The sequence below is a fragment of the Rousettus aegyptiacus genome, unplaced genomic scaffold (genome assembly GCF_014176215.1).
Source record: "Rousettus aegyptiacus isolate mRouAeg1 unplaced genomic scaffold, mRouAeg1.p scaffold_m13_p_6, whole genome shotgun sequence".
Taxonomy (NCBI): Eukaryota; Metazoa; Chordata; class Mammalia; order Chiroptera; family Pteropodidae; genus Rousettus; species Rousettus aegyptiacus.
The window spans coordinates 27,980,346-27,998,680 of NW_023416309.1; the positions used below are offsets into that span (position 1 = coordinate 27,980,346).

Sequence of the window (18,335 nt, forward strand, 5' to 3'; positions counted from 1 at the left end):
CCCAATGCAATACTGTTTTTTTCTCATTTTTAATTTAAAATATTATTAATATCATCATTACTAACTCATAGATTTATCTTAATTTTCTTAACTACGAAGTAGCATTATTTGTCTACATTTATTTTAAAAGTAAGTAATTTCAATCTATTTTTTTAAATGGGAATATATGGGCATAAAAGTTAGATATCCAACTTAAATCAATGGCTTGTTTATCTTGTTAATGCAGTAACTTTTACTTTTTCATCATAGTTTTATATAAATGCTTCAGGAAAAAAGCAGACTCTTACAAAAAAGCTAAAAAATATCATAGGTCTTGTTATTTCCTTGAAGCCTATATATTTAGTAAGAAGAAATACTCCTAAATTAAAATGTTATCTTAAAATGTAGGAGACAACAGACATTATGGTATTTCAAAATAAATTCCAGGTGCTCTAAGATGTAGTCATCTATTTTCTTATAAGAACATCTTTTACTCTGGCTTGCTTTTATCTTACTAGTATGCTTATGCATTTGATAAATCTTTTGCTTTTTTTTCAATTGCTGTCTTATCTATTTATTTTTCATTGTGCTTTCTTTTTCCTTCTTTATAATAAAAATAAATCTTGAGTTGTTGAATTTTGTCAGACATTTCATTGTTCCCACAGATGTTTCAAGTACTCTTTGGTTTTGCTTGTCTACATATTTACATCATCTTGTTAATTATAATTTTATCATAAGAGCTCCTTCAAAGAAAGTATTTATCTCATGTTTAATAAAGAAATTCTAATCAGTTTCATCAAAAGAAGATTAAGTAAATGTCTACAAAAGGTTATCTACTATAAATTTAGTTACTACTTCATTAATAAAATTATAAATATTTTTCATTAATTTTACAATGAAATAAAATGCGCTATTAAAATTTTAGAAAAGGGCATTATGGGCTTTATTCCAAATTACTTTTAATTACTATGGATCAATCACTGAAATTTAGATTTTAGTGTATAGATAAAATATAAAATTTTTAAAATAGAAATCAAGAGGAACTATATCTGGTAAACTATTATCAGTTTATATAGGCCTTTACTCTTTGTTTTAGTCAAAGAGACATAAATTTTTACAACAGGAAGACATTTTTATAGTTGTAGAGCTTTTCATATTTTAGAGCTCAACTTATTAAATTCTTAGAGGCATAAGCTAAGTACTATCTTCCTACCTGCTTAATGAAAGATACTCAACTATCAAGTAATTAGTTTGTTTTTCCCATCTAACACATGGAATAAATTTTCTTTACTGGAAATTCCCACATAGAATGCAAGTATAATTATTTGTTTTACTTGTTTTACAATTTTAATATTTTAGAAGATGTAAGTCAGCACAGAGCAAATCACAATTCCAAAATACAAGCAAAAGTCTTCCTTGATGAATACCATTGTTCAGGAACCAGCATGCATCATTTCAAAGGTTTTGTTCAGCTCTTATGTGATGTTTCTTCAAGAATTTGGTCTGGTACCCCCAATTAATATCAGATCAAAAACACTGTAAATCTAATTATTTTCATTAGTTCCTTTGCTTCAGATTCTTTTCATTCAAATCAAGAATAATTTCTTTCTCGGGGTTCTTGAATATGATTTTTTTCTCTCTTTCACTGAAAAACTTCAGTTGGAGTTTTTGTTGGCAGCTGGTCATGTGCATGAAAACTTGTGTTTTTTGGCGGACTCTCAGAAGGTATTATTCACAATTGTGAAAGCTTTTAATGTGAGTGTATGTCTTTTTAATCTACTTTGCGTCAAATTCTGTGAAATGTGAAATTTCTTGATAATTCCTTAGGATTCCTTAATAATTAAATCTCTAAATAATTACAAAAAAATAGTATAAGAAATATAAACAATTTTATCTAGGTGCTTACAGCCTTACTAAAATGTTACATTGTCCTTTTCTAGAACATTTTTGTAATATTTAATCTAAAAATTTTATCAGTATTTTATAATTTTCAAATGAAACATCCACACCCACATTTTATATTTAACTTAATATTTTACTGACACATATTTAGAGATTACCAGTTTCATCATAAATGTCAATTAGAAAATCCTCTAGATGACACCCGTTATTCCAATATTCTTTGTTTACACAAGCCAAAATATTTTTCTTCTCAACTTCTAAGCTCCCACAACCTGACAACCAGCCTATAGAAAAAAGAGCACTTTTTGCTTCTGCATTTATTTTATTCCAGTCAATGCATAAAGAATTATTAGATACCTCATTAAAGAATACCAACAGATTATCATACATTTTTCTTACTTTAAAAAGTAAGCCATAATACATATAAATGGTGTAAAATAAAATAATTAACACACATTATGTATAAACTAAGCAGAACTATGTATCAATATTATATGACTGGTTTTATAAGGAATCAACAGAGTGTCATGTTTATTGTAAGCAAACATAATTATACGTATGGTTCTGTTCTGTATCTCTTTTAAGTCATTGCCTTTGAGCTAAGACAAACAATACAAATAAGCAAATGAAAGATAACAAAATGTTTAATAGAAGAATAATTAGTATTAATCTATTGATATTTTATTTCCCACAATTATGGAAATATTACTAAAGAAAAGAAGCAGTTTAATGTCTTAGAAAATAAAATCTAGCTTTAGTTGGATATTTTATAATATGTGTGTGACTCAGTTTAATTTTTAAAATCTAAGTATGACCTTTCTCTTTCTCTGAAAGATACAAATTGAGTAAAAGTTGAAAATGTCTAAACTAAATACTCTCGAAGAGCTATCACTTCCATAATTATTGGCAGAACCCCATAAGTGCTCTGAAAATCTCACTACAGAACTATTACAAATAATAAATTGCCAATAGGATTAAGTAGCTATTATATTACCATTATTACCAACCATTTCAGTCAGCAATGTCTTAACCACTAAAGATGCTTTCAGATAAATAGATTTGTCTTGTGAAGGCCTTGTAATTTAAATAAATTTTCTACAGAGATTGTTGTGTTGGACTTTAAAAAGTTATGTGCATACCTCCTCATAACAAATCTTCATTGAAGTTTTTTTTATTGATTTCATATAGCATGGTCCACAGCACCAGTTTAATACTTTAGGTCAACTCTAATAAATGATAAATAAAACATTTATAATTAGTGGCATCTTACATTGAAAACAGGCTATGCATTTTTCCTTCTCGAGCCAAGTCATATGTTTCACAAACTTTTAGTCCATGAACTTTATACATCTTTATGTAATCTTGAATGTTTAGCTATTATATCTTTAAAAAACTTTTTCACTTCATCTCTAATGTAATAGACACTTCATTAGATGCTTCAAGTCTAATTAACTCTCAAAAGCTAGTAATATTGTGCATTTACTATTTTTAGGATAAATTAACACAAACAAAAAAATCTTACAAATACTTGTAAGAATATATTCTAGTCATGGAGAGTTTTTTAAAATTCTGAAGCAATATGTTTTTCATGTATAAAACATCTTTTCCCAAATGAGTACCTTATATGTATCAAGGCATCCAGGACAGAGATGACATAGAATTTTTTATTCCAATCAATTGTAACAGTCAAAGCGTTTTATTGCACACCAGTGAAGTAAAATAGATTATATATATTTTAGTGTTCATATAGAATATGGACTGGGGTAATAATTATTTTTAATAATGCAGGCATAAAATCTTGATCCTCCTATCTTGATACTGCCACAGAATATATTTCTCACTGAGATAATTTTTAGTAAAAATTAACTTCTCAGTTTTTCTCATTTTTCAAACACTCTCACCTAAAATTTTATTTAACCTAGCAAACCAAGATGTTTAATACTGATTTCTTCATTTCTGCCTTGCAGGAGAGGTTATACATCAGAGGTAAGGGTCTTATGGTGTTATGTTATAACAAGGACCAATATATATTTTTTCAAAACTAAAATACTTTTCTATTTTAACAAAACTTATAAGTATGCTATGCTCTTTCTTTTCTTTTGTATATGTTGCTTCTTTGGGTAGTTTAAGTCTATTCCATGGGTAAATAAAAATCAACTGCTTACTTCTCCAATGGATACATTAATTTTTTTTCTAAATTATTATCATTCAACATTATGAGATCCCCCCAAATTTATTTTTCTGAGGCTATAAACTTAATTAAGAAACTGTGAGATCCCTTGACTTCTGTTCTTTTTACCAATCCAAGTCTTCATCTTATCACATTAGAACTAGAAAGCTTAGAGGTTTTTGTTATTTTGTTGTTGTTGTTGTTGTTGTTGTTGTTGTTTTGTTTTAATTACTGGCTTTTCTAGTCTGTTCATTTGATTCTCAGGCTACGGAAAAAAATATTGGGCATTCTGGCCAAGACTGCTTGGCCAGCAATATGTGGTACTATCAATGAAGTCACTGAGAACCTAGTATGTATGATTTAGCATGCAACTTCTCAGTCAAGAGAATGAAATAAGCATATGGCCTGATTGATTATTGGTTTAGAATATGTGAGTCCTAAATAATTTGAAAATTAAGACGAATACCTTTAAGAATAACTGGTTTTCAGGGATAATTATAATAGCTAACAGATCGAATCAGAATATCTGTAATTTAAACTTTTCACCCTTTTAAATGAATACCTTAAGTAGACTAGCTCACTAACAGCTGTATCATGGAAAGTACTAGTTCAGTCAAATAGTTGTTTGTTCTATTGGCCATTTAAAACAGTTCATTGGTGGATGTATCTCTCAGAACTCCGCTGCCCACTTTCCCACTGCTTACTTTAAGATTCATGTTGTCTGTTTTCCCCCACAAGGAGTTGACAACACAAATTTGAATTGTGAATTTTGTTCCCATCTGATTAAAGTATAAATTATCATGAAACAAACCAATAGTTATTGTGTCACCTTTAAATAAGTATGGATGAAATGGGATGGCAGTAGAAAGTAATTCCTGCAAAATCTGAGAAAAGACCATTTCCCTAATCACTAAGAATTTCTGAAAACATGCTTAATGCTTTAGTATGGGCAATCCACATTTTGGTAAAAAGAAAAATAGGAAGCATGTTTTAAATACAATGATGAATATATTTTCACCCTATATCATTATTTTGTGTGTTCTACCTTTCTTCCTAATGAACCTGATTACATTTAATGAGACAGGGGAGAAAAAAGGGGGCAATTTAAAACAAGATTAAACTTGTTAATAAATGTGTGATGCTTTAAGTGCTTTTAGAGCCATTAATCACACTGTACTATGAAGCTCAAACCAAGAAAATTATTACAAATTTTTATTTATTAAGGCTAACTTTGATGTTAATTAAAACAATGATGAAATTATACAAATTAATTCTTGATAAATTTATGTTCCAACATAAATATTCAAAATTTTATTTAATGCTATTGGTAGCTATTATATAAAAAATGAATCATAATCCCATGGAAACCAATTTTAAACTGTCACCTTTTTTTCCTCTCTTTTCAATCATAATCTACCTTTCCATCTAAATTATTTTCTAAATCTTTTTTCTATTTTAATTTCCTTTGGCAGCAACAACAACTGCTGAGGCCTTCTCTTCTTAAACCAGAGGTATTGATTTTCTTTCTCTTTTTTACCTCACTGAATCTTCATGATACTTTGTATGACTTTAATGTCTGTCTTACATGTAGGAAGAGTGGGTGGCTGCTAACATGGCATAATTTTACAAAAGAGAGAAAAGTGATTTTAAATTAAAATAAGTAAATAAACAAGTAAGCAAATCACCTCACTATTCTTACTGTTGGCTGAAATTCCAATTTTGTTGCTTCATTCTCTGGAAATTAGACAAATAAGAACTGCAGTCCTATTAAGAGCAAGCTGTCATGGAATGAAGTAATTCATGAATTTGATCATGTACTTATCTTAGTGAATCTAGATTTATCAGAACTGTTCCTGAGATCAGACTTAGATTAGGCAACATTTTAAAAAAGAATGCTAATATCTGTGCTGAAATTATAAAAGGTAGAAATTGGGTTATGTTTAATGGTCTTTAATCATTTCATGTGATTCAAAATACTGCCTTCGAACACATCTCTATTTCAAAATGCTTAGGGCATTATCTTCTGCAATGAAAAATAATATGCAGTTATGAAATAAATACATATCATTTATATTTATTATGCTTTTATACTCTCTAATTAAAAAAAAAGTAATGTGATGTAAAAATATATCCTTTGGTATATTTAGTATTTTATAAGCTCTACTTAAAAAATTATTTTATTTTCTTAACAAAAGAATATTTACTTTGCTAAATAGAGGCATTTCATGGTTAAAATTTACTTCCAAAAATTGGAGAGTGAGTGGCAGGAATATTCAACTTTTGTATATTTTTAGCAAAAATTTCCATGGAGGCATCTCTATAGACTACTTAATCAGATAACTCAGAGTTAAAATCCAAATGCCAATTACAGGATACAAGATATTAGCCAAGATGTGTACCCTTCTGAGCACCAATTTCATCTTCTATAAAATGTTGGCAATAATATTTAATATATAAGTTCCCAGTCAGCAACTGAAACACTGTAGGAAGAAATTCAGTAAATGGTAATTATTGTTGTTGTTTTTATTTACATATAAATATTTATATTTTGGTCAATGAGAAACTAAGTTAATTCTGTGTCTCCTCCGTGTGAAACTCTCTCAGCAAGAAAAAAAAAAAAGAATTTAAAAAATAACGTATTTTATCTGCCCATAAAATCACTTTTTAGTATTCTGTGTAGCATGAGATTTTTCAAATTTAGGATTCACCTGCTAAAGGAAACAAGGACCGTATGGTGCATTTCACTGTCTGGTCAAGTCAAATCAGGAATCTTAATGGTCACCAGTTCCTTCCTCATTTTCTTTTTCTGGAGAGCTGATGCTCTGCCCTTCAGGAAAGAAAAAAAAAGTATATATCTATAAAGAAATTATTTGATTCTAACTTTACAAATCTGAACTCTACTCAGTTGCACTGTTTCCATAAATATTTGTTTTTATTATTAATGAAGTTATTAAAATTCAACTTTAATTGTTGTAAGAAAACCTAACTTGAGATTAGCCCTCTTAACAAATTTTTAAGTGTATATACAATATTATTAGCTATAAGTACGATATTATACAGCAGATCTCCTGAACTTTTTTGTCTTGCTTAATTAAAATTCTATACATATTGAATAACATCTCCCTATTTTTCCCTCTCCCCATATCCTGACAACCATCATTCTACTGTCTGCTTCTACGAGTTTGACTATTTTAGATACCTCATATGAGTAGAATTACGTTGTCTTTGTCTTCTATTACTGGATTTTTTCATTTAACATAATGTTCCACGTGTTCATTTACATTGTTGCATATGGCAGGAATTCCTTCTTTTTTAAGGTTAATATTCCATTGTATGTATGTACCACATATTTTAAATTTATTCTTTCATCGATAGGCATTTGGGTTTCAACTTTAAAATCATTTGGTGGTCTTTCCTCTGTCTCCATACATATTAAATTAAGCCTGTATTGGCTATGCACTTTAAAAGTATTAATTCTGAGACCTATTTGTTTCATTAAAAACAGTATAATTACATTGGGTTTTAGATGCCTCAAAAGTCTAAGCCTACCAATATGAGGTAGATATAAATACATACATACATACATACATACATATATGCATTTAGTTTGAATAACTTAAATTTAGACTTTAATTTTGATCCCATTTCTTACTGGTCTTCCTGGATTTCATTTCCCACCCTCCTACCACCTTCCTTCCTATAGTGAACATTTTTGTTGAAATAAAACTGCAGCTTAAAAGTGTACAAATCATACTATATAGTTGATGAATATCTGCATAGTATACACACCCTCCTAGCTCTTCAGAAGAGCCCATCTGTATCAAAACTCAGGTATAATTTCTCCTTTCCCTAACAACTCACCCGGATGCTTTATATTTTAATATAGACATTTTAATTATATATATGTATATATATATTACATATTTATAATTTATATGTATTTAATTTCAGCACTATTGAGGTATAATTGACAAATAAAATTGTAAGATATTTAATTTGTAAACTGTGGTGATTTGCTACATTTATACATTGTGAAGAGTCCTCTTATCCAGTTAATTAACACATCATCACCTCAAAATTTACATTTTATTATGTGTAAGAATATTTTAGTTCTACTTCCTTAGCAAATTTAAATTATGCAGTACAGCATTGTCAACTATAGTCACCATGTTTTACATTAGAACCTCAAACTTATTCATCTGTAGCTAAAATTCTTAAACTTTTACCAACGTCTCCCTATTTTCCACATCCCCAGCCACTGAAACCACTTTTCTATTTTCTGTTTCTATGAGTTTGAGTTTGATTTATTTATATATGTATTTTTTTTTAGATTCCACATATAAGTGATGTCATGCAGTATTTGTCACTGTCTGGCTTGTCTTACTTAGCATGATCCACTCGAGGTCCATCCACATGGTCATAAATGGCAGGATTTCCTTTTTTTCTAAATGTAGGCATTCATTGTGCAGTGGCAGTATCATAGCCAAAGAGGTTTATCTGAGGTGTGATTATTGCTAATTGAACACACATTAGTTTGTTTATGAAGTGTCTACAAATAGAATAACATAGAATAATATATTTCATTTGTACCTGACTTCTTATGCTCATCGTTCTATTTGGGAGATTCATCTCTGTTGTGTGATGTTGTAGTGTGTTTACCTCATGGACTTTTGCTTTGGTTCCAGTTTTTGGCTGCTATGAATACAGTATATTGGTACACAATTGTACTCATTTATGTTGGGCATATAAACTGAACTACATTGAATTTCTTCAAAAAAAGATATGCATATATTTTACTTTAGAATTATTGCCGAACATTTTCCAAAAGGTTTTATTAATTTATAATCTCTCCAGGAGTTAATTAGAGTTTTAGCGCTCCATGTCTCTGCCAAAACATAATATTGGTAATCTTTTTATTTATTTATTTATTTTTAATCTTAGCTATCTAATGGGTAAACTCAAGTAGTTTTAACATAAGAATTGCATCCCTTTGCAATTGGCTTATGAAGTTTTTGTAAATTGCAGTCATCAGTACATTAGTAGAGTAGAAAGACTGCAAACTTAAACATCTAGAAAGTAATGTATGTGAAGAGAGTTATTACATGTAAAAAGAATTAAAAAGAGCAGTTGGGAGATTCTATTATGACTATGGGAATAGATATAAAACAGTAAGGTTGACACAGTAGTAACCAGGAGAGAACATAATTACTATAAGCATACTAACTAAATTCATGACATGCAAAAATATGAGCCCAGTGTTGCCATCTTTTTATTTTTCAAGAGAAATCAAATCCAGAATTTTTGATAGTATTTTTGATTAGAGTTTTGGCAACAAATTCAATTTTTAAAAAATGATGCTTGCCAAAAAAACAACTAAGGGTCATGCAGGCTATGAATTTTCACACTTCTCTAATTATATATTTGTGCTCTCAGAGAATATTTTTTTCCTGACTCTTTGCTATTCCTGGATCAACAGAATTAGTTCTTATAAATAACAGATAATTTTAGAAATAAGTACCAACCCATTTTCCTACGGATACCCATAGTTTTTCTCCTTCCCTTTTCTTCATTGCAAATTAATTTAGTTGACCATTTCAGTTCAACCTACTTAAATGTTAAAATAGAATTTAACAAGTAAATGTAATAAAATTGCATTACTAGCTTCACATGTCTATCTCAGGAAATAAAAATCTTTTTATAAGAGTAGAGCTAGAATTTGACAAAAATCAGTGTTGTCCAGAAATTAGAACTGGAAACTTGAAAAAGCTCTGCTCTGACAAATTTTTATTTTAAAAGAGAATTAAAAACAAAATTAGAGTATGTTTTAAAATGTAAACACCTGAGGAAATAGCTCGCATTAACTTAAATTTTTATTAATCTATAAATGATTATTATCAGACTTTTTCTTAAGAATAGCTTCTGATGAATTAAAGTGCTCTGGGAACTAGAAAACTGTTAGCAAGAAGATGAAACAATGCTGAAGATAATTCTATACTTTTCCTCAAGGTTAAAGCCTGTTAATAACATAAGTTAAAATAGAGTGAAATATTAACTGCTTATTGATTGTTTTAAAATTTATCCAAGAACAAATGATACGCTCAACTATAATCTTTAACAGATGAACCATTATAACAAACTTTTACATTTTTACCCCTTCAGTTCTAATAACATAGCCTTATTTTGTGTAAAATAGTTCTAACCAGAAAACATATACATATTTGAATATGTTTAACTAACGTTTGTAATTGAAATTATTTTGACAGGTGTATTTTGTCAAATTCTAGGTCTGGAAATCTTACTGAGCTGAAATGTGATAAGAATTTGTTTTCAAATGCAATTTCTCTTTTTGAACAATAGGAGTTATCCATGGAGTCTGGAATTGATCCTGGCCAGGAATATGGACAAGATTATTACAGTTATGAGCATGGGTACATCTTCAGATTTTTTTATCCAGCATCTTAATATTTTATGAATAATAAGGAGTTAGTAAATAATTATTACTAGCATTTGTTTTATAGATGTCATTTCATCAGTTTTATCTTTGAAAATGAGTAATGTATCTAGTTTTAGTTTTAGTCAAGTTTTAACCATTTTTCCTATTGAGTTCTGTTTTGATGTTCTATATTGATATTGAGTTCATCTCTAAGAATGCAATGAAAATTATTCAGAATTATTCAAATAGGAAATATAAGTCAAACATATTTGCTCAATTCCTGAATTCACCATTTTTTATATAAGATGTTTAACATTTTATCTAATCAGTCAGCCTCAAGATTTTGCCCAAGAGAAATTGAAAAAAAAATTATATATATATATATATATATATATATATATATATATATATATACACTTTAAGATTTAGGAATAAGCGTTTAAAAATTCACTTCTACACACATAAGTTAACCACTTTTTTAAAATGCAGTAGAGAAATGTAAAGACCATTATGGATCATGTTTGAAGCGGATCTTTACTATATATAGATTTTATATTCTGAATAAACTACTATACTTTTAGAAAGAACCTATTCTGTGCCCTAAATTCTACAATTAATTAAAGAGCAATATGCCTTTCTCTTCATTCTAGATGCTCCAAAAGCTTAAATCTAAAATATTTTAACTTTTTTTATTGTTATTCCAGGGTACCATTATGGCAAAAATCATTGGTCATCGGGTTGCAGTACTTACCCTATAGTTTTGTAACTAGTTTACAAAGAGCCTAATAGGTTCTATATAATATCTCTTGATTGAATGATGAAGAAAAAGAAGAAAACAGAGATCAGTCATGGTAGAGTCTACACTGACCATGTGAAAAAAACTGTTTAAAGTTGTAAGTTTCTATTACAGGTATGAAATGCCTCAGTATGGAAGTCGCCGTCGCTTGTTACCACCTGCTGGACAAGAGGAGTATGGTGAGGTGGTTGGTGAAGCTGAGGAGGAATATGATGAGGAAGAGGTAATTGCTATATTTTCTTATATAAGATTAATAGTTCAAGAGCAAATTGTTAATCCTATTTGAAGAGCAGGCTACAAAGTACTTCAAAAATCAGAACTCCTATTCACTTAATAGTTGTTTTCCATAGAAATTTAATAATGCTGATCATTTGCCTTGTGTATAGATAAAATTAGTTTTATATAAGTTTAATTTATATCCTTCTATAAAATGTTAAACACTTGGAATAAAGCCACAATAAAATTACATGTTCTAAAATCCTAAAGGTTTCCCTATAAAGATAACATTATAATAAAATATATAAAAAGTATTTTGCAAAACAATGTTTACTTTTGTTTCTCCATTGTCTAACAGATCTAAAAATCATGAAAAAAGTATATTCTCCATCTTTCAGTTATCACAGGAAAATAAAATATTACCATCAATATTTTAATAAAATATCATTTATGTTTAAATTGGCATTTCATTTATATAAAAAATATTTACTTGGAATATTTTCCAAAATAACACACACAACCAATAAATGGCACAATAGCTTTACCCTATTCAAAATTAAGAAAATATTCAAATTTCACAAGCTATTCAGATAAACTAGCATAATTTCCTTATTAAAATTTTGTTAAAACATGTCCATTAAAAACATTAAAGTCCAGAAATGGGAGAGAGAAGAGAAAATTATTATTTTTTCTCCTTTGATGTAAGATGCAAAATAAATTTTAAATAAGAAAAAAATGATAAGGCATTTGAATTTGATATTATACAATACAAGCCCAAATAAAATAATTCACTTTTTCTTGGTTAGCTTCTGTCTGTATGCAGTGGGGATAAAGAGGAGAAAACTACGTGATTATTTTATGAAAATAGTCATATAACTTGCATGAAGCTATCAACCTGCAGATTCATTTCTGCTTAACTTATGTGGGACAAGGTCGCAGCATAATCATTACCCAGCTGACACTTCAATTGCATTTTCATGATTTTCAGGAAAAGGCAAAGAAAATTAAAAAACCAAAAGTTGAAGTTAGAGAGCCTAGTGAGGAAGAAGAAGTAGTTGTCACTATTGAAAAGCCTCCAGCAGCTGAGCCTACATATACAACCTGGAAGAGAGCCAGGATATTCCCAATGATTTTTAAGAAAGTTAGAGGACTAGCCGATAGAAGAGGCGTTATCGACCTTGAGGGTGAAGAGTGGCAGAGAGGCCTGGAAGAAGAAGATAAAGATTATTTGAAACTAACTCTGGACCAAGATGAAGCTACAGAAAGCACTGTAGAATCAGAGGAGGAATCCTCAAGTGACTATACTGAATACAGTGAAGAGGAATCTGAGTTCAGTGAGTCTGAGACGACAGAAGAGGAGTCTGAGTCAGAGACACCTTCTGAGGAGGAGGAAAGTTCTACCCCAGAATCAGAAGAATCAGAATCCACGGAGTCAGAAGGAGAAAAGGCAAGGAAAAACATTTTTTTTGCAAGAAGAAGGCCCGTCGTTGAAGAGATCAAGGAAATCAAAGGTAAAAAAGAGGAGCCACCTGAAGAACCTGAAGAACTGAAGGTGGGAGAAGAAGAACACCCAGCAGAAGAAGAAGAAAGTGAGCCGGCCCCTATGGAAGAACCACCAGACCTTGAATCTCAAGATGTCACTGAAGAAGGCAGCATGGAATCAGCTTCTGCAGAAGGAGGTGTGGAAAGTGAAAAGGAATCAGAAGCATCGGAAAGTAGTAGCAGTAGTAGTGAAAGTCAGTCTGGAGGTCCTTGGGGCTTTCAGGTGCCTGAATATGGCACATCCAAGAATGCAAACCAAAAGAAGCCTCCAGGAGCAAACTCTGAAGGTTACAACACAGCACTTTAAAAGAGATCACAGTAGGTGGGAGTTTTGCAGTGATGAGTGCTCTTGTGTGCAGTGCCTTCTGTGTGTTCTCTAAAATGACAGTTGAAAGGGAGGAAATCGATCATGATCTTGATCTGACTTAAGATTAGAGACACGCCAGAAAAGTGAATATATATGCTATCCAAATAGATGTGTATAATAGTGTATTAGGGTAAAACTGACTCATCTTTCTTAAATTAGTTATTCAGAAGACATGCACTTGGTTAATCAATATTTAAAATTATCTAGCAGGATTTCTGTTAATGCGATGTGGCATTGCATATTACAAGGATGCCCTGCCTATTGGAATGGGTTATATGAATATATATGGTGGTTTTTATATCATCTTTGAAAAATCACTCTTTTTGATAGGCTTCACTAAATGAGATCTAAAAAGTTTATTTTTGCATATATGTACATTTCAACTGGCAAAGGTATTATCAAAATATAAATAAGTTCAAATAAGTTTGTAGCTGGCACTTTCAAATATTAGTAATTAAATGAAATGAACTTTAAAAAGTCAAATTTACTACCATTTCTTGTCCATTCTGTATATGAGTTAAAGTGGATTTAGAAAAAATAAGTAAATTGTAACAGTTATACAATTTTTTTCTGGGTAAGTAAACATAATTTAAAAATATATATATCTGCAAATCAAAAGCATAGCTCACTTTGTACAATACATTGATAGTTCACTCACCCAAAAATGTAATACTGTTTTGAGAATAACCTATAATTGTTTAACCTTTGCCACTTGCAATTTCAAATGTGAACTGCAAAAAGAAAAATAAACCTTTAAAAATGTTCCTTGTATTCCAGTTGCTTACAAAAGGAAAGTTTACAATAATTAGTTTTTCAGTTTTCTGTATTTCTGAATAAATTGTGCAGGATGGGAAGATATTTTCTTTTAAGTTAACCTGTATTTAAATGAGATGACCCAGAAAACCAGGCCACTTAAAAGGAATAAATGCATTAAATTACACAAAAAGTTTTGCTTTAACAATAAAAGTGAATTAGAATACTATGGGTTTAATAACATTGTTAAAATATTGGGCATGGATATATTAGTATGAACAGAATATATTAATGCCGTGCATTTCTTTCAATTTAACTTTCCTGAATAGTATAGCAACTGTCAAACAATGGATCAGATCCTTAGTTAAATAGAAATAACATACCTTGTTTTTTCATGTAGAACAGCAATACCTTTTTTCCTTTCATGTAGAGCAGCAATTTGATCTAAAGTAGTACAGGTACTTCCTGAAGTAAATATCTACTTCCTAACTCAGCACACTTTCTTCAGAAGTTATTAAGCTCTAAAACCGATGAAGCATTGGTCGAAAAGAAACTGATGTTAATAAAGAATTGCTTTTCTCTACCTTTTTTGAGCTATTTACTTTTGATAGCTTTCTAGCAAAGGGTATGAATTTCACAGGCATTATAATCTTTGCCCTTTTAATTCTTTTGATAATGACTCACGTTTAATTTTTTTTTTTTAATTTTGACAGTGGGCAAGAAAAAGAATGATCAAGTTAGTTGTTGATCGAGAATATGAAACAAGTTCAACTGGAGAAGACAGTGCTCCTGAATGTCAGAGAAACCGTCTTCACAATCCTAATATCCACAGTAATATTAACGGCAATATATATATTGCACAGAATGGTTCTGTGGTGAGAACCCGCCGTGCCTGCCTCACGGATAACTTAAAAGTTTCTTCTCCTGTCAGACTAGGGAGGCACTTTAAGAAACTAGACAAGTTGGCAGTGACGCATGAGGAGAATGTCCCCCTGAACACGTTATCAAAAGGTCCATTTTCTGCTGAGAAAATGAACACAAGACCAACTCTGGTAACATTTGCCCCTTGCCCATTGGGGACTGACAGTACAGCAGTGAAACCGTTGGGAAACAGGCTGAAAAGCACAGTTGAACGAGAGTCCACAGTTGACAGTAAGAACGTCAAGGAAGCTCTGGAATTCCACAGTGACCATACACAGTCAGATGATGATGAGCTTTGGATGGGCCCCTGGAACAACCTCCATATACCAATGACAAAACTGTGACCAATTTTTTAAAAAAGTTATTTTGATTTTTACTTCAGTTTTTAATAAACTGTGCTTTTTATTGTCACTGAGAAAATAATGTATGGAATTTCTATCATGCACACAAGCTAAAACTTTGAACAATATGCTTTAAAGTTTGAAAAGAGACAGATTTGCACTCACATTTGTATCGATTAATTGTTCTTCCCAGAAAATCTTTTTGGACAGACTTTCAATTCACCAAATAACATGTCATTTAAATATATAGCTGTTTTGTTGGGTCTTGAATTTTTTTTCATTTTAATAAACAGAAAAAATTTACTAAGTAATCATTTATAGTTTGTTGATTAACATAAATTACTCTTCATCTCTAGTGTAACATTTTTAGTACATGTAATTTTACTTTTCATTTAAAAAATGGGAAAATTATATTAGAGGATTTTACAGGTAATGGGTTTATACAATGGTTGTCTATCCTGATTTTTTTCATGGAAGAATTACAAAGTGATAGTAAATGTGAGAATCTTATGTAAATTATTTAGAATCGTGTGCTTATTTTCCTTATTGTTCAATATAATTTTTTTAAGTTTTTACATATGTATATTTTGACCTTTTAAAGAACACTTGAAGTCCCATCTCTTTTGAAAAAGTCATTTACAATTTTTCCTGGTGTCCCACCCACCACACATACACACACTCTACAAACACTCTACCCATACCATAGATAATTTAGTTTAGCCATCTGAAGTTAAATCATTATTTGGAGCATCACAGAAATCTCATCCTCAGCAAAATGTTACTGAGATACAAAAGGATCACATAGGCAATAATGCATCTAGTACCACAGTTTCAGGATGAAAGATGTAGTAAGATCAGAGAAGTCTTACATTAATGTCACTGGACATGAATATTTTATGAACTCGGTATAAAGGAATTTGACAGGATCAAAAATTTATATAATATGTGAAATGCCTATAAAAGTTATAAATCTGTAACTTCAAATGTATTATAATATATCACTTCTTCCAGCTCCAGTTTATTTATAGAATATTTTAATACATAAAATTTTTATGTGCATAAGGTATAGAACCAGAAAATGATCACCTGGGCATTTTTTTTTTATCGAATAATACATCTTGCATTTTTTCACTATTGAACAAAGCACAATGTTTCACCATTAACATAAATGAAAACAAAATACCTTTAAAAAAAATCTCCAAAATGTTTCTTGTGTGTTGCATACTCCCCAGATTAATAAGGACGAAACAATGTAATTTGACAGAATTAAGAATTCTATTGAATGTGATTTAGTATGACATAGTTACAGCTTGTCTCAAATTTTGCACAGTATTGACCAAGTTTAGATTTCAATAAAATTCTCTCATGCATGCTTATTATATAGTTGAAAGATTTAATAGTGCATATTATTTATTTCACTCTCACATCTCAAAGTTTTAAATAGTTAATTATAATGCTATTTCCTTATTTCCAAAATGAATGAATTGTATGTAACATAAACTTGCCAACTTCTATGAGTAATATGTTTTAATTTCAGATTTCAAAAAGTATTTGAGATCAAATACAGTAACATCTCATTTACCTGACATTATTGGAATTTAATGCATTCTATACATACCTTGCTAGAAAAAATTGTCAGCATTCACTGGGAACTTGTTAGAAATATAGAGTCTTGTCCACACTCAGGTTTACTAAACAAGAATCCACATTCTTGCAAGATCCAAGGTAGTTTATATACATATTAAATTTTGAAAAATAATTATCTATACCACTGAACTCCAAGGCTTACTCCTTGAAGCACCAAAGTAATTGTTTTTAGTATAAAATATTTTAGATAGAAGTTAGATTAAGCATATTATATTTTCCTACTTGCTCAATATAAAAATCTCTAAGTATAATTTAATATTTTTCTGATGTTCTAGAGTCATCTCAACTAGCATCCCATGATATTGACTCTGCATACAGCTTTATGTATTTTTTTCTCCACCAATTTTAAGCCGTTAAATTTAACTAATACTGTCATAGTTCCTCTCTCTAAAATTTATCTTTCAGTGTATTTCAAATCTTCTAGTGAGAAAGTTTGTCTTTGTTTGTTTTGCTTATTGTTACTAAAAAATCATTAAACCTTTAATAGGGATCCAGTATGTGGATTCAAAAATTAAAGTTATGTGATCCTCAGAATGTTTTTTGAGTCACAATTGGAATCTAAGCACTGTTCTAGGAATCTGAATTTGGCAGAAGACTAATGTCCTAATATGTGAGATGTCACTGTATTTTAAAGTTTGATTTTTACAAAGAAATATGAAAATAATATAGGCTACTCTGCAGATATGTTTCAGGAATTCCAAGTTGATCATTTCAGTAAAAAAAAAAAAATCATGAAATTAATCTGTCCCTAAGTTAATGGAGATAGTATAAAGATAAGCAGTATTTATGCAGAACAACTAAAACAAATATTTGGTCAGTATATTTTGAGGTAAAGTATACATAGCAGCAAAAACAATAACGACTGACTACATAAATCTGAACCAACTGAATAGTTACTTTGAAAGGACTTTCGCTATTGTATAAAACTCTGACTCAGGATTAAAATCGAGGAAACCAGGGGAGAAATCTAAGTTTAAACTTAAGAATACTTCATATAAATGATGTCTCTACTATATAAATATTTATAAATGGATTGATGGTTATTTTTCCTACATAGGAATAGCAGTTTTTTTGTCGTTGTTCTTAATCAGTACAAGGTTTCAATCAGACAGAAGAAATAGCAGCTCTTGGCTGGTTAAGATGAGAATGGATTGATTTCATTATAATATTGCTAAACCTGTTGCTTTCAAGAGAAGGTTTCATGGGCATGAAGGACCTGGGTAGGAAGAATGAAAAAAATAGAGTCAAGATGACATATAGGAAATTTG

At 30.0% G+C, this 18,335-nt stretch overlaps 1 protein-coding gene and 1 pseudogene across 1 annotated transcript in view; both read left to right on the top strand.

Moving 5' to 3' along the window:
• The window catches only part of PCDH15 (protocadherin related 15), a gene marked incomplete in the record, with an annotated part of 701,567 nt that extends 686,592 nt beyond the window's left edge, over positions 1 to 14,975 (top strand). Inside the window, 3 exon segments of the mRNA XM_036222126.1 lie at positions 11,395 to 11,503; positions 12,485 to 13,360; positions 14,872 to 14,975. Of these exon segments, the coding sequence (XP_036078019.1) occupies positions 11,395 to 11,503; positions 12,485 to 13,345 (970 nt within the window).
• On the top strand, positions 8,509 to 8,628 carry LOC118604382 (annotated as a pseudogene).
• Positions 14,976 to 18,335: the final 3,360 nt, after the last annotated feature.